A 14,017-nucleotide genomic window follows, 5' to 3' on the forward strand; every position below is an offset into this window, starting at 1 on the left:
ACTGCTAGCGGGGATGTGGAGTAACAGGAATTCTCATTCATTGCTGGTGGGTATGCAAAATGGTACAGCCACATTAGAAGACAGTTTGGTGTGGGGTTTTTTAAGGGGTTTTTTTTGGTGTTTTGTTTTGTTTTTACAAAACTAAACGTACTCTTACCGTATGCGTCAACCGTGCATCTTGTTATTTACTCAAAGGAGTTGAAAACTTATATTCATGCAAAAACCTGTACGTGGATGTTCACAGCAGTTTTAGGCATCATTGCCAAAACTAGGAAGCAACCAAGATGTCCTTCGCTAGGTGATTGGATAAATCAACTGTGGTTCATCCAGACGATGTACTCTCCTTCATACCTCAAAAGAAGGTATGAGCTATCAAGTCCTGGAAAGATAGGATGGAATCTTAAGAATCTTAGGTGCATAGTATTAAGTGAAAGAAACCAGTCTGAAAAGACGACAGACTATATGATGGCATTCTATAACATTCTGGAAAAAGCAAAACTGTAGTGATGGGGAAAAGATCAGTAGTTACCAGGGGGGGAGGGAGGAGGGGGGTGGGGAGGAGAGTTGACTGAGTGAAGCACTGGGATCTCTTAGGGCTGTGAAACAACTCTGTGTAATACGGTGCTTGTGCATGCAAAACATTACATATTTATCCAAACCTATAGACCTTTACAGCACAAAGAGTGAACCTGAAGGTGTACACATTTAAAAAACTGTGTAGAGGTCAGGGGATCCCAAGATAAAATGCAGAGTGTAACTAAATAATTTAACTATATTACAAACGTATGAAACAGCTTCAGTGAAGGGAGTGGAGAAAAGGGTGCTGACTCAAGAAACTTTGGAACTGAGTGGAGTCTGTAAGACAAAAGGTGAAATACATTGTACAGAGTTTACATTTAAGCCAGGTAGGAAAGGAGAATGATTCATGTGAGAGTGGGTTGGAGTTGGAGACATCAGTATGAACTCCTGTTCAGGTTAATATACATACAAATGGTTACATATAGAACTATTTACAGATAGGTCTCTAGGCAAGGATTGGAACACAGGCATATTTCTTTGCTCTGTCAGTTGAGAGAATCCAAAAGCACTGCCACCCCAGGAGCAGTGAGTATACCTGGTGCCCAGATCTTTGTTTCTGGTGCCACTTTCTGGCAAAACATACCACAGCTCCTTGGAGAAATGGCTGACTCTAGGACTGGGGCAGGAAATACGCAAGATGAGTAAGGGGATGCTCAAACACACACACACACACACACACACACACACACCCCACACCAAACCCCATGAAAACAAAGGCATGCCAAAGGGACTCAGGAGCCAACTGAAAGAGCTCCCGTTGGACTTGGAGAATAGACTTGTGGTTGCCAAGGGGGAGGGGGAGGGAGTGGGATGGATGGGATGCTTGGGGTTAATAGAGTCAGGCTATTGCCTTTGGAATGGATTAGCAATGAGATCCTGCTGTGTAGCACAGGGAGCTAGGTCTGGTCACTTATGATGGAGCATAAAATGTGAGAAAAAAGAATGTGTACATGTATGGGTAACTGGGTCACCATGCTGTACAGTAGAAAATTGACAGAACACTGTAAACCAGCTATAATGGAAAAAAAATAAAAATTGTTTTATATATATATATATATAGAAAGAGCTCCCATTGGCCAAAGCTAGAACAACTTGAGCAACAAAATAAAGTGGTATATTAGATAATGATCCAAATAATAAAACGAGTATCCACAAGTCCACATTGGTATACATAAATTATTGAACAAATAAGGCGAGAGGAGTAAAAAAATCTCTTGGGCAGAATAAATCCAAAGTCAGTGTAGATACTTCACCCTCAGGTGGGTGAAGCATAACCCCTGGTCCTTAAGTGTGAGCTGTATACAGGATGCCTTTGGCAAAGCATTGTATGGGAAGGAGGGGAAAAAGTAACCTCGGGGGAGAAACCCAGTAAACACTACTTCAGCCAGGTGATCAAAGTCAGTGTCAACAGAGGTAAGTCCTGTTGACAGCACAGACCCCTAATGAGACTCATTGAGAACGGCGCTTCACCTTTCTCCATCCTATAAGCCCAGGCTACTCATGAGAAAAACATGAAACAAATCCCAGGTGAGAGACATTCTACAAAACATCTGATTCCTCGAAATGTGCAAAGTTATCAAAAATAAGAAAAACGTGAGAAACTACCCCAGCCAAGAGGAGCCTCAGACTACCTAGTGACTAAATGTAGTGTCTCGACAGGGTCTTGGAGAAAGAGGACATTAGGGGAAAATCTGAGGAAGTGAAATAAAGTTGGGACTTTAGTTCATAATAGCATAACCACACTGGTTCATTAATTATAACAAATACTACTGTAAGCTGTTCATAATAGGAGGACCTCTGTAAAGCTAAGACTGTGCCAAAAATAAAGCTTATTAATATAAAATGGATTTTAAAAATGCACTGCTGTTTGCCTCCCGAGATCCTCCATCCCATGCACAGTGGGGCGGGATGGAGTGGGGAACCTTTGCAGAGCGCAGAGCTGCTCCCATCTCCAGGGAACAGAAGGCACTTCAGGGCACCTGGCTGGTCTGGAAACGCTGTCCGGACGCAGCCCCTTCCCCTCGGGCAGGGCCGATGCGCTTGCAGATCCAAGGACTCGCTCTCCACCGGGGGCCGGAAGAGCGTCCGCTGATCGCCTGCCCTTCCCCCCATCCCCACGGGTTTCGCCGCCTGGACCCCTCGAGCCCTCGGCTCTAGCCCCAGAGCCCCCCAGCTCTGCTGGGGGTTCTCCGAGGAGTGCAGACTCGCCACCCCGCCCGGCAAAGTCTAGTCCCTGCAAGAAACCTGGGGAGGGCTGAGCTCAGAGGTTAGGTGCTCTCCGTGAAAAAGAGGGAAAAGAGGGACATTTTCTGTGTTCCCAGTTTAAAGCTAATTGGGAGGAAATGGTCTTCACTCCCCTCCCAGCACATTCGGAGGGAGGGAGCCGTGTAGCCAGTGTCCAGAAGCAGAGCTGAAAAGCGCAGGGATCTGCGGGTCTTCGAGCAGGATCCGGGCTGGGAGACGAGGGTGGCTGGCAGCTTTGAGCTTTGGCGGTGCGGGGCTTGCAACTTCAGCACCAAGCTGAGGAATTTCCAAGGAACGTGAAGATTCCCCATGTTTTTCTAGCTGGGAAACTACTACGACTTTAAGCTCAGAGGCACGCGTCGCCAGAGAGTGATTTTGGTGAGGTGGCTGGTGCGCTCTGGAAAGCTGAGGGCAGGCAGGAGATAGGGCTTGCTGCAGAGACGGAAGATGGGAGCCAGAACCCACAGCCTGCTAAGAGGTGCCACAGGGAGGGGTAGAAATAGTCTGGAACTGGTGTCACCGTCCCCATGGAGTGCCCAAAGCCGGAGGTGAGATGTCAGAGCAAAGCGCCGGTCTCTGCACGGGCTGCGCCCTGCCTTTTCCAGCTTTACGCACGGGCTTGTCATGCCTGCTGGCCCCGTGAGGAGGGCAGGGGAACTCCAGCCGCCTCTCCTGAGGACAGATCTTTTTCCATATCCACAGGGCTTTATACCAGGGGCTCCAAAGGGCGGAAGAAGCCAGTGGTCAGGGCTCTACAACAGGGTGAGGGACAAGCAGGAATGGCCAAGGCCAGCCTGGAGAGGGGCGCACAGCCTGGCTGGCGGGTGGCAAGACCTCTGAGTTAATGTATAATTGTGAGCAGATGGCAGGAGCTGGCCGCAGCCTGGGGCCTGGACCCAGCTAATGAGGGACAATTAGCCCCAAGCCCAGTGGGGGAGGCAGAGAGAATCAGACAGTGAAGGCAGATATTTGCTCCTCAAACAGTCTGGCGCATTGGGCAGAGGGCTGAGTGGCTAAGCTTTGGGCTGGCTAGGCCCCCCTGCTAAGGCCCTTCCTCTCTTTTCCCTCCCCCCATCACCTCTGGGTCGAAAGCCTCTGTTTGTTCAGACCCACGAGTGTGTTGTAAAGGCGGGGGGAGAGGGTAGTTTATGGGGGAAATCGCTGCCACCACCATCTGCCAGGGCTTGTCCCTTCTCCCCCTGACACCCCTGTCTCCACCCTCACGCAGCTGTCTATGAGAATAGTGGGTCCGGACATGGAGCCTTTGGTCCTCAGGTGCAGGGGCAAATCAGGAGAAAGGGATGAGGCAGGAAAGGAGGACTAAGATGAGGGCTACCACAGGCCTTCCTGGGGACCTCCAGGCACCCAGGCATGGCTGAGTGGAGTGACCAGCGTTCCCACCTGCCCTGGGACTGAATGGGCTCCATAGCCATTAGGGCATGTGCTGTCCTGCCCCTGGTGCTGAAAGCACCTGCTGCGGTCTCCCCCGTGCCCCAGGGCTCCAGGCTGGTCTGAGGATACTGGAGGAGGCTGGAAGAGAAGGGTAGTAGTTGCCAGGGGAAGATAGAAAACCCACTTCTGTGATGCATTTGGCCCTGCTTTGAGAATAAGAGTTCCCAACCCTAGGATCCAGCTGCACAGACAACATCCTCGCCCCTGCCCCTCAAACCAAAGCATTTACCAGTGAAACCTATTCTTCCCAGCTCTGAGTCTAGTCTTAGAGCACCACACCTCTGAGAGGGTTTCACAGCATCCAAGGTATGGGATGGACCCAAAGGACTGATCATGTCGGCTCCTTCACAAGGGATCTGCTCAAGACCACGGTGACAATAAAGCTTCCATGCGCTGGGGGGTTTGTTTCCCTTCCAGCTACTGGCCCCTCCATCCCAACAATGATCCAGATAACCTGCGGTGTCCTTTGTGGGAACAGGAGGGTCATTCATAACTTAGAGCCTGAAAGTACCAAGTCCCCAGTGGAATGGAGCCTGAGAAACCTAGATGGAAGAATGAAAACCAGGCTGCACAACTCCTCATAAATACCCCACTCTCAGCATCCTAACTCCCCTCAGAGGCTCATTCCATCCATCACCCCTGTTGCTAGTCTTCTGAAGTCCAGAGACCCCCGAATTCCCAGGCAAGAACTCACTCTGGGCATCTTCTTAGTCAAGGAGCCAGTGGAGGTGCGGTGAGGATACTGTGTTTAAAGAGCTGGTGCTATGGGACCCCCTCTTCTAAATGCACCACCTTCTTTTCAGAGATTCACAAGCCAACTTGGCCACTATGTAGGTGTTGGGCTATAAACCTGTTTACCTTTGATGGCAATACACCTAAGACCCAGGAGCTGATCCAGAACCCAGGCATATGCATTCAGCCTGGGACGTTGTGTCCGTGGTTCCGGAAGTCACACTTGGGCTTCTGTGCATTCAAAGCCTTGGAGACATAGCCTGAAATTCCCCACCTTCCTTATTCCCCATCCCTTCCGGAGTAATGACCCCTGAGGGGGCCTGCATGAGAGTGGTCCTTTACCTGCTTCAGGGTGGCAGGCAGACACAAGGTGGGCTCGGGCGACTTCCCGTGGAGGGACACAGTGGGTCCCTGGCTGCGGTTTGCCCTGTCTCAGGGCCAGTGGCAGGCAGCCCCATGCACACCTCCCTCCTCCTCTCTCCTCTGCTCATGGCCTGTGACATCACCGGCTGCTCCCAGAAGGCTGCCCTCTGCTCCTGAGCTCGGGCTCCCTGTAGCTCTGGACCCCCTGGCAGGACTGAAGCAGGAGCAGAGCAGAAGCTGTCCCCAGGACCAGACCACCAGCATCCCTGGAGCCAGCAGGGGTCTCAGGAGCCCAGCATAGGAGACTGGGACCCCCCCACAGAAGCTCTCACCTCCTTGCCTGCGCACAGGTAGCTTACCTGCAGGTTCATTGTCTGCTCTGCGTCCCATGCTGGCTCCATGTCTTTGTGTGGCCCAGCCAACCCCTCTCCTTTGTCTTTGCAGCCACTACCCTCTCGCTCTCTCTCCTTCTCCTGTCTGTGAGGACCAAACAAGTGAATATGAATGTTGGAAATGTGTGGTGTGGTCCCTGGGAATGGGGTTTCTGTCTGTGAGTCAGGGCATAATGATTTTAGGTTTGGAGGAGATTTAGGTTTGAATATGGAACCTGCGTCCCCACAGCTCCTCTGAGCTCTGGTCCCTCAGTGGGGCCACACTCCTATCAAGGATTCGGGGTTTGGATGATTTTCTGAGCTTCCACCTGTCCCACTGTCCTGGCATAGCCCTTTACGTCCCTGGCTTGGCTTTCCTCTTTCCATTGCTTTGGTGGCAATTACACAAAAGTGTAGCAGGCATGGAGGCAGAGAGAGGGAGATGGAGAGAGAGAGAGTGAGCCTTGGGTTAGAAGCTGGAAATCTTAGCTTCTGAGGACGGACAGGCTTCCAAACCCATTCTCTGGGTGGTCCCTGATTTATGGGAACCCCAACCTAAGCCTCAGGTTTCTCTTTGGGGAAATCTTTGCCTTCCTTCTTGCCTTTCAGGAAAGATGAGAGTTTGGAGGGGCACGTGTCTCTGATTGCCTAGGGAGGAGTGAATCAAAACCCATTTAGCTCCCGAATGGATCAGGTAGCTCTGGATGCCATGCTCTTTGTGAGTTCCCTGTTGTTCCCCTGTGCCAGTCCTCTCTCCCTGGCTGCACTGTAATCTCTTGGAGGGCAAAAATCTCGTTCCTTTTCTTTTAAATTCCCTTCATCCTGAACAGCCAGCTGTATGCTCACAATTAATATCTTATTCAGTAAATAATTGCAGATTAGGTTCCTGAGCTGAGATGGTGGGGTTATTACAGGAAACATCTCTGGGGTGACCCGCAGTCCTGCTGGGGATCAGACATGAAAGGAGGTGGCCTTACCTCCCATTACTAGCTGATGAAGGCCACATGGTGGCTCGTGACTGGTGTCCCTGGTGGCCCGGAGCTCACACTGGCTTCTAGGCAGGTCAGAGACAGCTCTCTCCCCCTCCCCCCTCCCTTTCTTTGGTAGGAGTTCCTGTTGCAGTTTAGCAGTAACGAAGCCAACAGGTATCCATGAGGATGTGGGTTCGATCCCTGGCCTCCCTCGGTAGGCTAAGGATCCTGTGAGCTGTGGTGTAGGTCACACACACAGCTTGGATCTGGCATTGCGTGGCTATGGCTGTGGCGTAGGCTGGCAGCTACAGCTCCGATTCTACCCTTGGCCTGGGTGCGGCCCTAAGCAAACAAACAAACAAAAAAACCACATGCCTTTGGTAAATATGGAAGGAATGAGCATCTGGTCCCAGAGAGGTGGCTTCTGAGAGCAGGACATCTAGAACTCTCGGAGTTAACAGGAAACAACCATCTCAGTAGGTGAGATGTGGTTAAGAGCTGTGTATTCTGGGAGAAGCCAGGACTTTAGGCTGGTTCATCTTATTTCCAACGGGTGAGGCCCGAGCCTCAATGGCTGAGGGAGAGCTGAGCTCCGTGTTGCCCCAGACCTTGCTGGAGAGCATAAAAAGCCAGAGCAAGCGCTCCCACGAGGGGCTCTGAAGGAAGGTAGTTTAGAGACATCACCTCAGGGCTGCAGGAGGATGAAAGCAGAGCCTTGAACGTGGCCCAGCCTGACTCCGGTGCCCTCTCTGGCTCAGAACATCCAGAGTTGACCCTGCTGAGCCTGAACTCAGGAGGCAGGAGCTCTGGTCCAAGTGTATCACCCAGCGGCTATTAAGGCTTTTGAGGGGTCAAGGTGACAGGGGTCCATCTGGGCATCTCCCTGACACCCTTTCAGGCCCTTCTCCTCTGCTGGTCCTGTGATGCTTGAATTCATCTCAGAAACCTTATCCTCGAGCACAAAACATTATATCCTAAGACCACTGTAAGCGAGAGACTTCACCCTAAGAAGCCTCGATTTTTGCAGGCCCAGCCCCAGGACCAAGGAAGGAGCTCCCAGGAGGAAGGCCCCTCCCCCGTCTCCAGTTCCCGCCCTTCTGTGAGGAGGCTGGGCCTAGAGCATGCCGCAGGACGGTAAGGAGAACAGCGAGGAGGGAGGGAAGGTCTCAGGGCCCTGCTCCCATCTGCAGGGTTGCACCTGCCCTTGGCCAGCGTTCTGCCAGAGCTCCATCCAGTCCCCCCTCTCCCTGCTCCACTCCTCTTGCCTTAGATCACGAGGGTCCGTGCATATGGCCAAGGAGCAAAGGCTCACCCAATAGCCAGCTCCCAAAGCAAGAGGTGTATTTGGGGGACCCTGAGAGCAGAAGGGGAGCAGCTCCATAGGCTTTCTCCATGGTGGCAAGCCAGGCTGGAGGGTCCTCCCTGCCACAGGTGGGCAGGGGAGCGGGGATACTGGCATGTGGATGCCTCCTTCTCATGGCCAGGGATCAGCAGCGTGAATCAGCTGGGTGGGCTCTTTGTGAATGGTCGGCCCCTGCCCCTGGACACGCGGCAGCAGATCGTGCGGCTGGCGGTCAGCGGGATGCGGCCCTGCGACATCTCACGGAGACTTAAGGTAGCCTGCTGGGAACCTCGTCCAGGGATGGGGGCAAGAAGCAGGGAGAAGGGGCCCTGTTCAGCAAGTCGGGGGCTGTTGCAGCCTCTGAGGGCCTTTGGGGCTTGGGGTGCTTCCTAGAAGAGCCTCCTGAGGGCTGGGATAGGGACCTTCGGGCTTCCAAAGACAGGGCTGGTCTCACCCCTGTGGCCTGGTCCAGCAAGTCTCACTTTGCCTTGTTGCTTCTTCTGGCCCAGAGACATTCACCCTCTGCCCATCAAGCCTTACCTGTTCCTGCTTCCTACCTGCCCCAGGTATCTAATGGCTGTGTGAGCAAGATCCTAGGGCGTTACTACCGCACAGGTGCCCTAGAGCCCAAGGGGATTGGGGGAAGCAAGCCACGCCTGGCCACACCCCCCGTGGTGGCTCGAATTGCCCAGCTGAAGGGTGAGTGCCCAGCCCTCTTTGCCTGGGAGATCCAACGCCAGCTCTGTGCTGAAGGGCTCTGCACCCAGGACAAGACTCCCAGTGTAAGTGCCACCCTCTCCGACCCGGGAACCCGGGGCTGGCAGACAGGCAGCCTGGGGAGGGAGAAGATCCCTTTGTACTTGACAGTGGGGCCTTCCAGGCTGGGGGCTCACTTCTGACCCACAAGTCTCAAGTAGAAAGCGCTGGGGAGAGAGGAGGCAGCCCTTGGGAAGGATGCGGGGCCAGGACAGAAGGAGAGAAAAGATGTTGGGAGCATCCTTGGGATGCACCCCTGAGGCTGTGCACCGTCTCCCCACTCAACACCCTGCACCCCCAGGTCTCCTCTATCAACCGAGTCCTGCGGGGGCTACAGGAGGACCAGAGACTGCCCTGGACGCAGCTCAATTTGCCAGGTGGGTCTTGGAGCTGTCTCCAGGAATGATCAGAGCCAAACCTAAGCATTTTACAGTTCTCAAATTCTTTTTTTTTTCTTTTTTCTTTTTAGGGCCGCACCCGCAGCATATGGAAGTTCTAAGGCTAGGGGTCAAATTGGAGCTACAGCCACTGGCCTACGCCACAGCCACAGCCACTCGGGATCTGAGCTGCATCTTCAGCCTACACCACAGCTCACGGCCATGCAGGATCCTTAACCACTGAGTGAGGCCAGGGATGGAACCTGCAACCTCATGGTTCCTGATCGGATTCATTTCCGCTGAGTCACGATGGGAGCTCCTCAAACTCCTTTATTTTTTTGGCCATGAGCGGGGCATGTGGAAGTTCCTGGGCCAGAGACTGATCAAACTCCTTTCTTGTTCTTTCCCTGGGACACCCTCACCACAAAAGAGGACCTGGCAGGGAGTCTTATTCTCTCCTGGCAGGAGAAAACAGCCTCAGTGGAAGGGAAGTGACTTATCCAAGGTCACCAGCTAGGAGCTGGCAGGTCCTGGCACAGAAGCCAGCTCCCACAGCCCCTGGATTCACAGGATCTGCTGAGGAGGAGGCAGGACGGAGTCCTCCACACCCTCTGCCTCTTTCACAGCTTCTCAGAGCACTCTTCATGTCTGTGGGATCATGCAGAACTGGACCAAGCTTGAAGCTGTCTCCCTGCAAAATATTAAGCTTGCACCCACCATAACCCTGAGTGTGCCTCCTATGAGTGCCCCTGCTGTGAACCCCAGCAGTGCAGCCCTGCTCTTACATCCATGCTGTCCCCTGCCCATACCCCAGGACCCAGGGACCCAGGGACCCCATTTGACCAGAGGAATCACCACCACAAACACCCACCAGCCACTGTCTCCCCTTGCAGCTGTTTTGGCTCCAGTTCCTCCAACTCTGCATAGTGGCTCTGAGGCTCCCCGGGGTCCCCACCCAGGGACCAGCCACCGGAATCGGACTATCTTCTCCCCAGGCCAAGCTGAGGCACTGGAGAAAGGTTGCAGGGCTGGGGTGGACAGGGGGCCAGAGGGTGCTTGGTGGGACGCATGGAGCCAACGGCCCTGAGGCCTGTGGGCCAAGGCTGAGAGCTGGAGGCTGTGGGTGGCCCCGCCTCCAGAGGAAGGCTGTGCATCGCATTGCAGGTGGGCAGGGGGGCCTTCGGGGGAGACGGGCCTTGCTCCTCGCCCCGCGCCTTTGCTGTGTGAGCTTCCCTCTCTGTAGAGTTCCAGCGTGGCCAGTATCCTGATTCAGTGGCCCGGGGAAAGCTGGCTGCTGCCACCTCTCTGCCTGAGGACACGGTGAGGGTGAGCATGTGCCAATCACAAGGACGGGCCGGGAAGGCTTTGGGTTCCACTGAGGGGGAGCAGGGCCAAGAAGGTGGGGACAGATTTGTTTGGAGCAGAAATGAGACAAGAGCCTCCTGGTTCCCCATCTGCAGATCGCTCTCCTTTCCTCCCCACTCCAAGCCTCTGGGTTGAGGAGGCGCAGAGCAGGAGGGGTGGGCATCAGGTCTGATGAATGCCCTCTGGGTCCAGGTCCGGTGAGAACAGTAGGCGCTGGGTACTGGAACGCCCAGCCAGCTCTGCTGCTTCTGCCCTCCCTCAGATCTGGTTTTCCAACCGAAGAGCCAAATGGCGCCGCCAAGAGAAGCTCAAGTGGGAAATGCAGTTTCCAGGTGATTTCTCTGCCCATCCATCCACTCCACTCACCTATCCTCTCTTCCTTTAATCCATCCATCCATCTGTCCACCCATCCATCCATCATCCGTCCATCCATCCATCCATCCACCAAATCCTCAGTGCTTCCCAAGCATGAGATCCTGTGTTAAATGCTGGGCTACACACAATCCCTGCTCTTCACTGTTCCCAATTTACTATTCCTGGGGTTTAATCTTTTTTTTTTTTTTTTTTTTTTTTTGCTTTTTAGGGCCACACCTGCAACATATGGAAGTTCCCAAGCTAGGGGTAGGATTGGAGCTTGTGTTGCCGGCCATAGCCACAGCCAAGCAGAATCCTTAACCCACTGAGCAAGGCCAGGGATCAAACCCACATCCTCATGGATGCTAGTCAGCTCCTTAACCCACTGAGCCACGATGGGAATTCCTAATCCTTCTTCCCTCATCTCCCAAGAGCCTGCCTTGGGGAGGAGGGCAGTTTAGGGTTGCAGCATTGCTTTCCTCCCAGAGGTGGTTGTTTCCCGGAACCTCCCTGCCTCTCACCACCACTCCTTTCTCCCCAGACCCCTTTCCTTCCTCTGAGTGGATCCACCCTTACCTCGTAGGTGCGGCCCAGGGTGCGAGTCTACCAAGTGCTTCCCCAGGGATCATCTCTGCACAGGTATCCAGGAAGGGGGGCATGGCCTGGGAAGACGGAAAGGGTCACTGCTCTCCCCATTTCCAGGGAAGGCCCCATCTCGAAGTCATGACTCCCCTGGGCCCTCACAGGGCATGCGTCCACACAGTGCCATCCTCCTAGTCAACTATGTGAATGGCTCCCTCTGGAGTTGTTCGGGATACAGCCTGCGGTGTGGGGGGCAGGGGGTGCGTGTGCACCCCTGGGCTCCTAGTTGTGCTAAACAGGTGGCCTCACTGGCAGCTGAGGGTTTCCTCTTGCTTTTCTAGCAGTCCCCTGGCAGTGTGTCCACAGCAGTCCTGCCCGCCCTGGAATCCTTGGGGCTCTCCAGCCATCCGTTGTGCTGGGGGACAGCATCAGATGCCCCACCACAAGCCTGTCTCCAGCCCTGCTGGGGTAAGAATTCAGGCCAGGCCTCACTCCTGCAGGTGTGGGAAGGCGAACCACCTCCTTGACCCACAGGAGGGCTTGGCTCTCCAGTTGGGGTCATCAAAGGAGCCCCACAATGCAGCTTTCCTCATTCCCTGCACAGCCCACAGAACTGGGGAGACCAGTACCCCTTGAGTCTATACTACCATTGACAGCATAGCAGCAAGAGGGGGTGGGATTGGGATTCAAGTGTACGCCCAGGGTAGAGAACCATCGTCTGCCCCTCTCCCTGCCGTTGACTTTGAGGGGTGGAATGGCAGCCACAAGCCCAGGGTCACCCCCTTCATCCCTACAGGCTGCCTGCCCCCCACAGCTGAGCTCTCTGGATTCGGTGCTGCCTTGCCATCCTTGCCCTTCCTTCCCCTGCCCCCAGCGCCAGTCTTGGTGCCCCTCAGGCCTTGCTCTGGCTTGGCTCCCCACTGCGGGGCCTGGGATGAGGGAGAAGGTTCGGAGTGGAAAGGAGATGGGGTGGGGAGCATCTGATACCGCCTGCCCAAGCCGAGCGGTGCTCTGTTCTCCTTCCTGTGTCTCCTCCTGCCTGTGGACCTTGCCCCTCCTGTGTGTCACCTGCTTGGAGAAGCCGTGCCCACCTGCTTCTCACATTGGCCTTAAGAGGCTTCCAGTTGGCACTAATAAAAACACGTTTAAAATTAGCAGTAATTTTGTTGTCCATCACGTTTTTCCTATGAGCAATTGTACTCCCAGCCTTTGCTTTAACAATTATAAAGGATCATTTCAGGGATCATTTCTATAGTTTTCTACTAGATTCGACAATAGGAGTTCCTGTCGTGGCACAGCGAAAACGAATCCGACGAGGAACCATGAGGCTGTGGGTTCGATCCCTGGCCTCGCTCAGTGGGCTAAAGGATCCGGCGTTGCCGTGAGCTGTGGCGTAGATTGCAGACACGGCTGAGATCTGGCGTTGCTGTGGCTGTGGTGTAGGCTGGTAGCTACAGCTCTGATTTGATGCCTAGCCTGGGAACCTCCATATGCCATGGGTGCAGCCCTAAAACAAACAAAAAACAAAACAAAACAAGTATAAACAGTTTGCCTCTATCTACCTAATTCATGTATCTTTGTGTCTTTCTAGCTATCATCTAATATATTTATGTGTCTATGTAAGTAACTAGCTATTATCTGTCTATCCAGTCTGTCTAATCTTTTTTTTTTTTTTTTGCTATTTCTTGGGCCGCTCCCGCAGCATATGGAGGTTCCCAGGCTAGGGGTCTAATCGGAGCTGTAGCCACCAGCCTACACCAGAGCCACAGCAACGCAGGATCTGAGCCGCGTCTGCAACCTACACCACAGCTCACGGCAACGCCAGATCGTTAACCCACTGAGCAAGAGCAGGGACCGAACCCGCAACCTCATGGTTCCTAGTCGGATTCGTTAACCACTGCGCCACAACGGGAACTCCGGGTCTGTCTAATCTTTGTATTTATCTATGTGTGTGTGATCTACGTATGTGTGTACATACACATCTGTCTTGGAGTTTGAGTGCTCAAATACCCACAGGTATGCGTATGTCCACATACACACTGATAGTGCCTCGTGGCGCATTGCCCCTAAGTCCTCCAGCATGCATCTCCAAAAATAGGACGTTTTCTTACACACACTGTTATCACGTCTAAGAAAAGTTATAATAACGCCCTAATCTAAGAAAAGAGATGTCAACTCCTTAATAGCATATGTATTTTTTGCATAGCAGCAAACAAGAGTGGAAATGCCACTTTTTACAGCCTGCTCATCCCTTTATATTTCATGCTCCTGGGACATGTTTTCATGCTTCTTCTTGGCAGTAAGTTCCAAACTGTCTCGATTTTGTCTCCCCGCAGAGAAATCTCTGGGCTCTTCCAGGGAAGCCTTGGGATGTAGGGACAGAGAGGGATATGGGGGAAGGGGGTGCACAAAGGGCTATTTGGAGTGGGGGATGGATCGTCCCTCCAAATTCTTACCTTTTTGAACAGCAGGGGATGGAATGACGACGGTCCAAAGCCAGGCAGGGAGCCCTGTGTGGGAGTACTGGTC

The 14,017-nt window shown here is 53.4% G+C and overlaps 1 protein-coding gene across 1 annotated transcript; it reads left to right on the forward strand.

Moving 5' to 3' along the window:
• The first annotated feature begins 3,350 nt into the window (after positions 1-3,350).
• Positions 3,351-12,472, forward strand: PAX4 (paired box 4). Its single transcript, XM_047763118.1, has 14 exons — positions 3,351-3,371; positions 3,526-3,585; positions 4,893-5,008; positions 5,565-5,720; positions 7,655-7,846; positions 8,144-8,327; positions 8,621-8,836; positions 9,112-9,187; positions 10,081-10,206; positions 10,431-10,513; positions 10,815-10,884; positions 11,490-11,545; positions 11,830-11,956; positions 12,285-12,472. The coding sequence occupies exons 1-14, from the start codon at positions 3,351-3,353 to the stop codon at positions 12,470-12,472; spliced, it is 1,671 nt and encodes a 556-aa protein (XP_047619074.1).
• The last annotated feature ends 1,545 nt before the right edge of the window (positions 12,473-14,017 follow it).

The sequence above is a fragment of the Phacochoerus africanus genome, chromosome 16 (genome assembly GCF_016906955.1).
Source record: "Phacochoerus africanus isolate WHEZ1 chromosome 16, ROS_Pafr_v1, whole genome shotgun sequence".
Taxonomy (NCBI): Eukaryota; Metazoa; Chordata; class Mammalia; order Artiodactyla; family Suidae; genus Phacochoerus; species Phacochoerus africanus.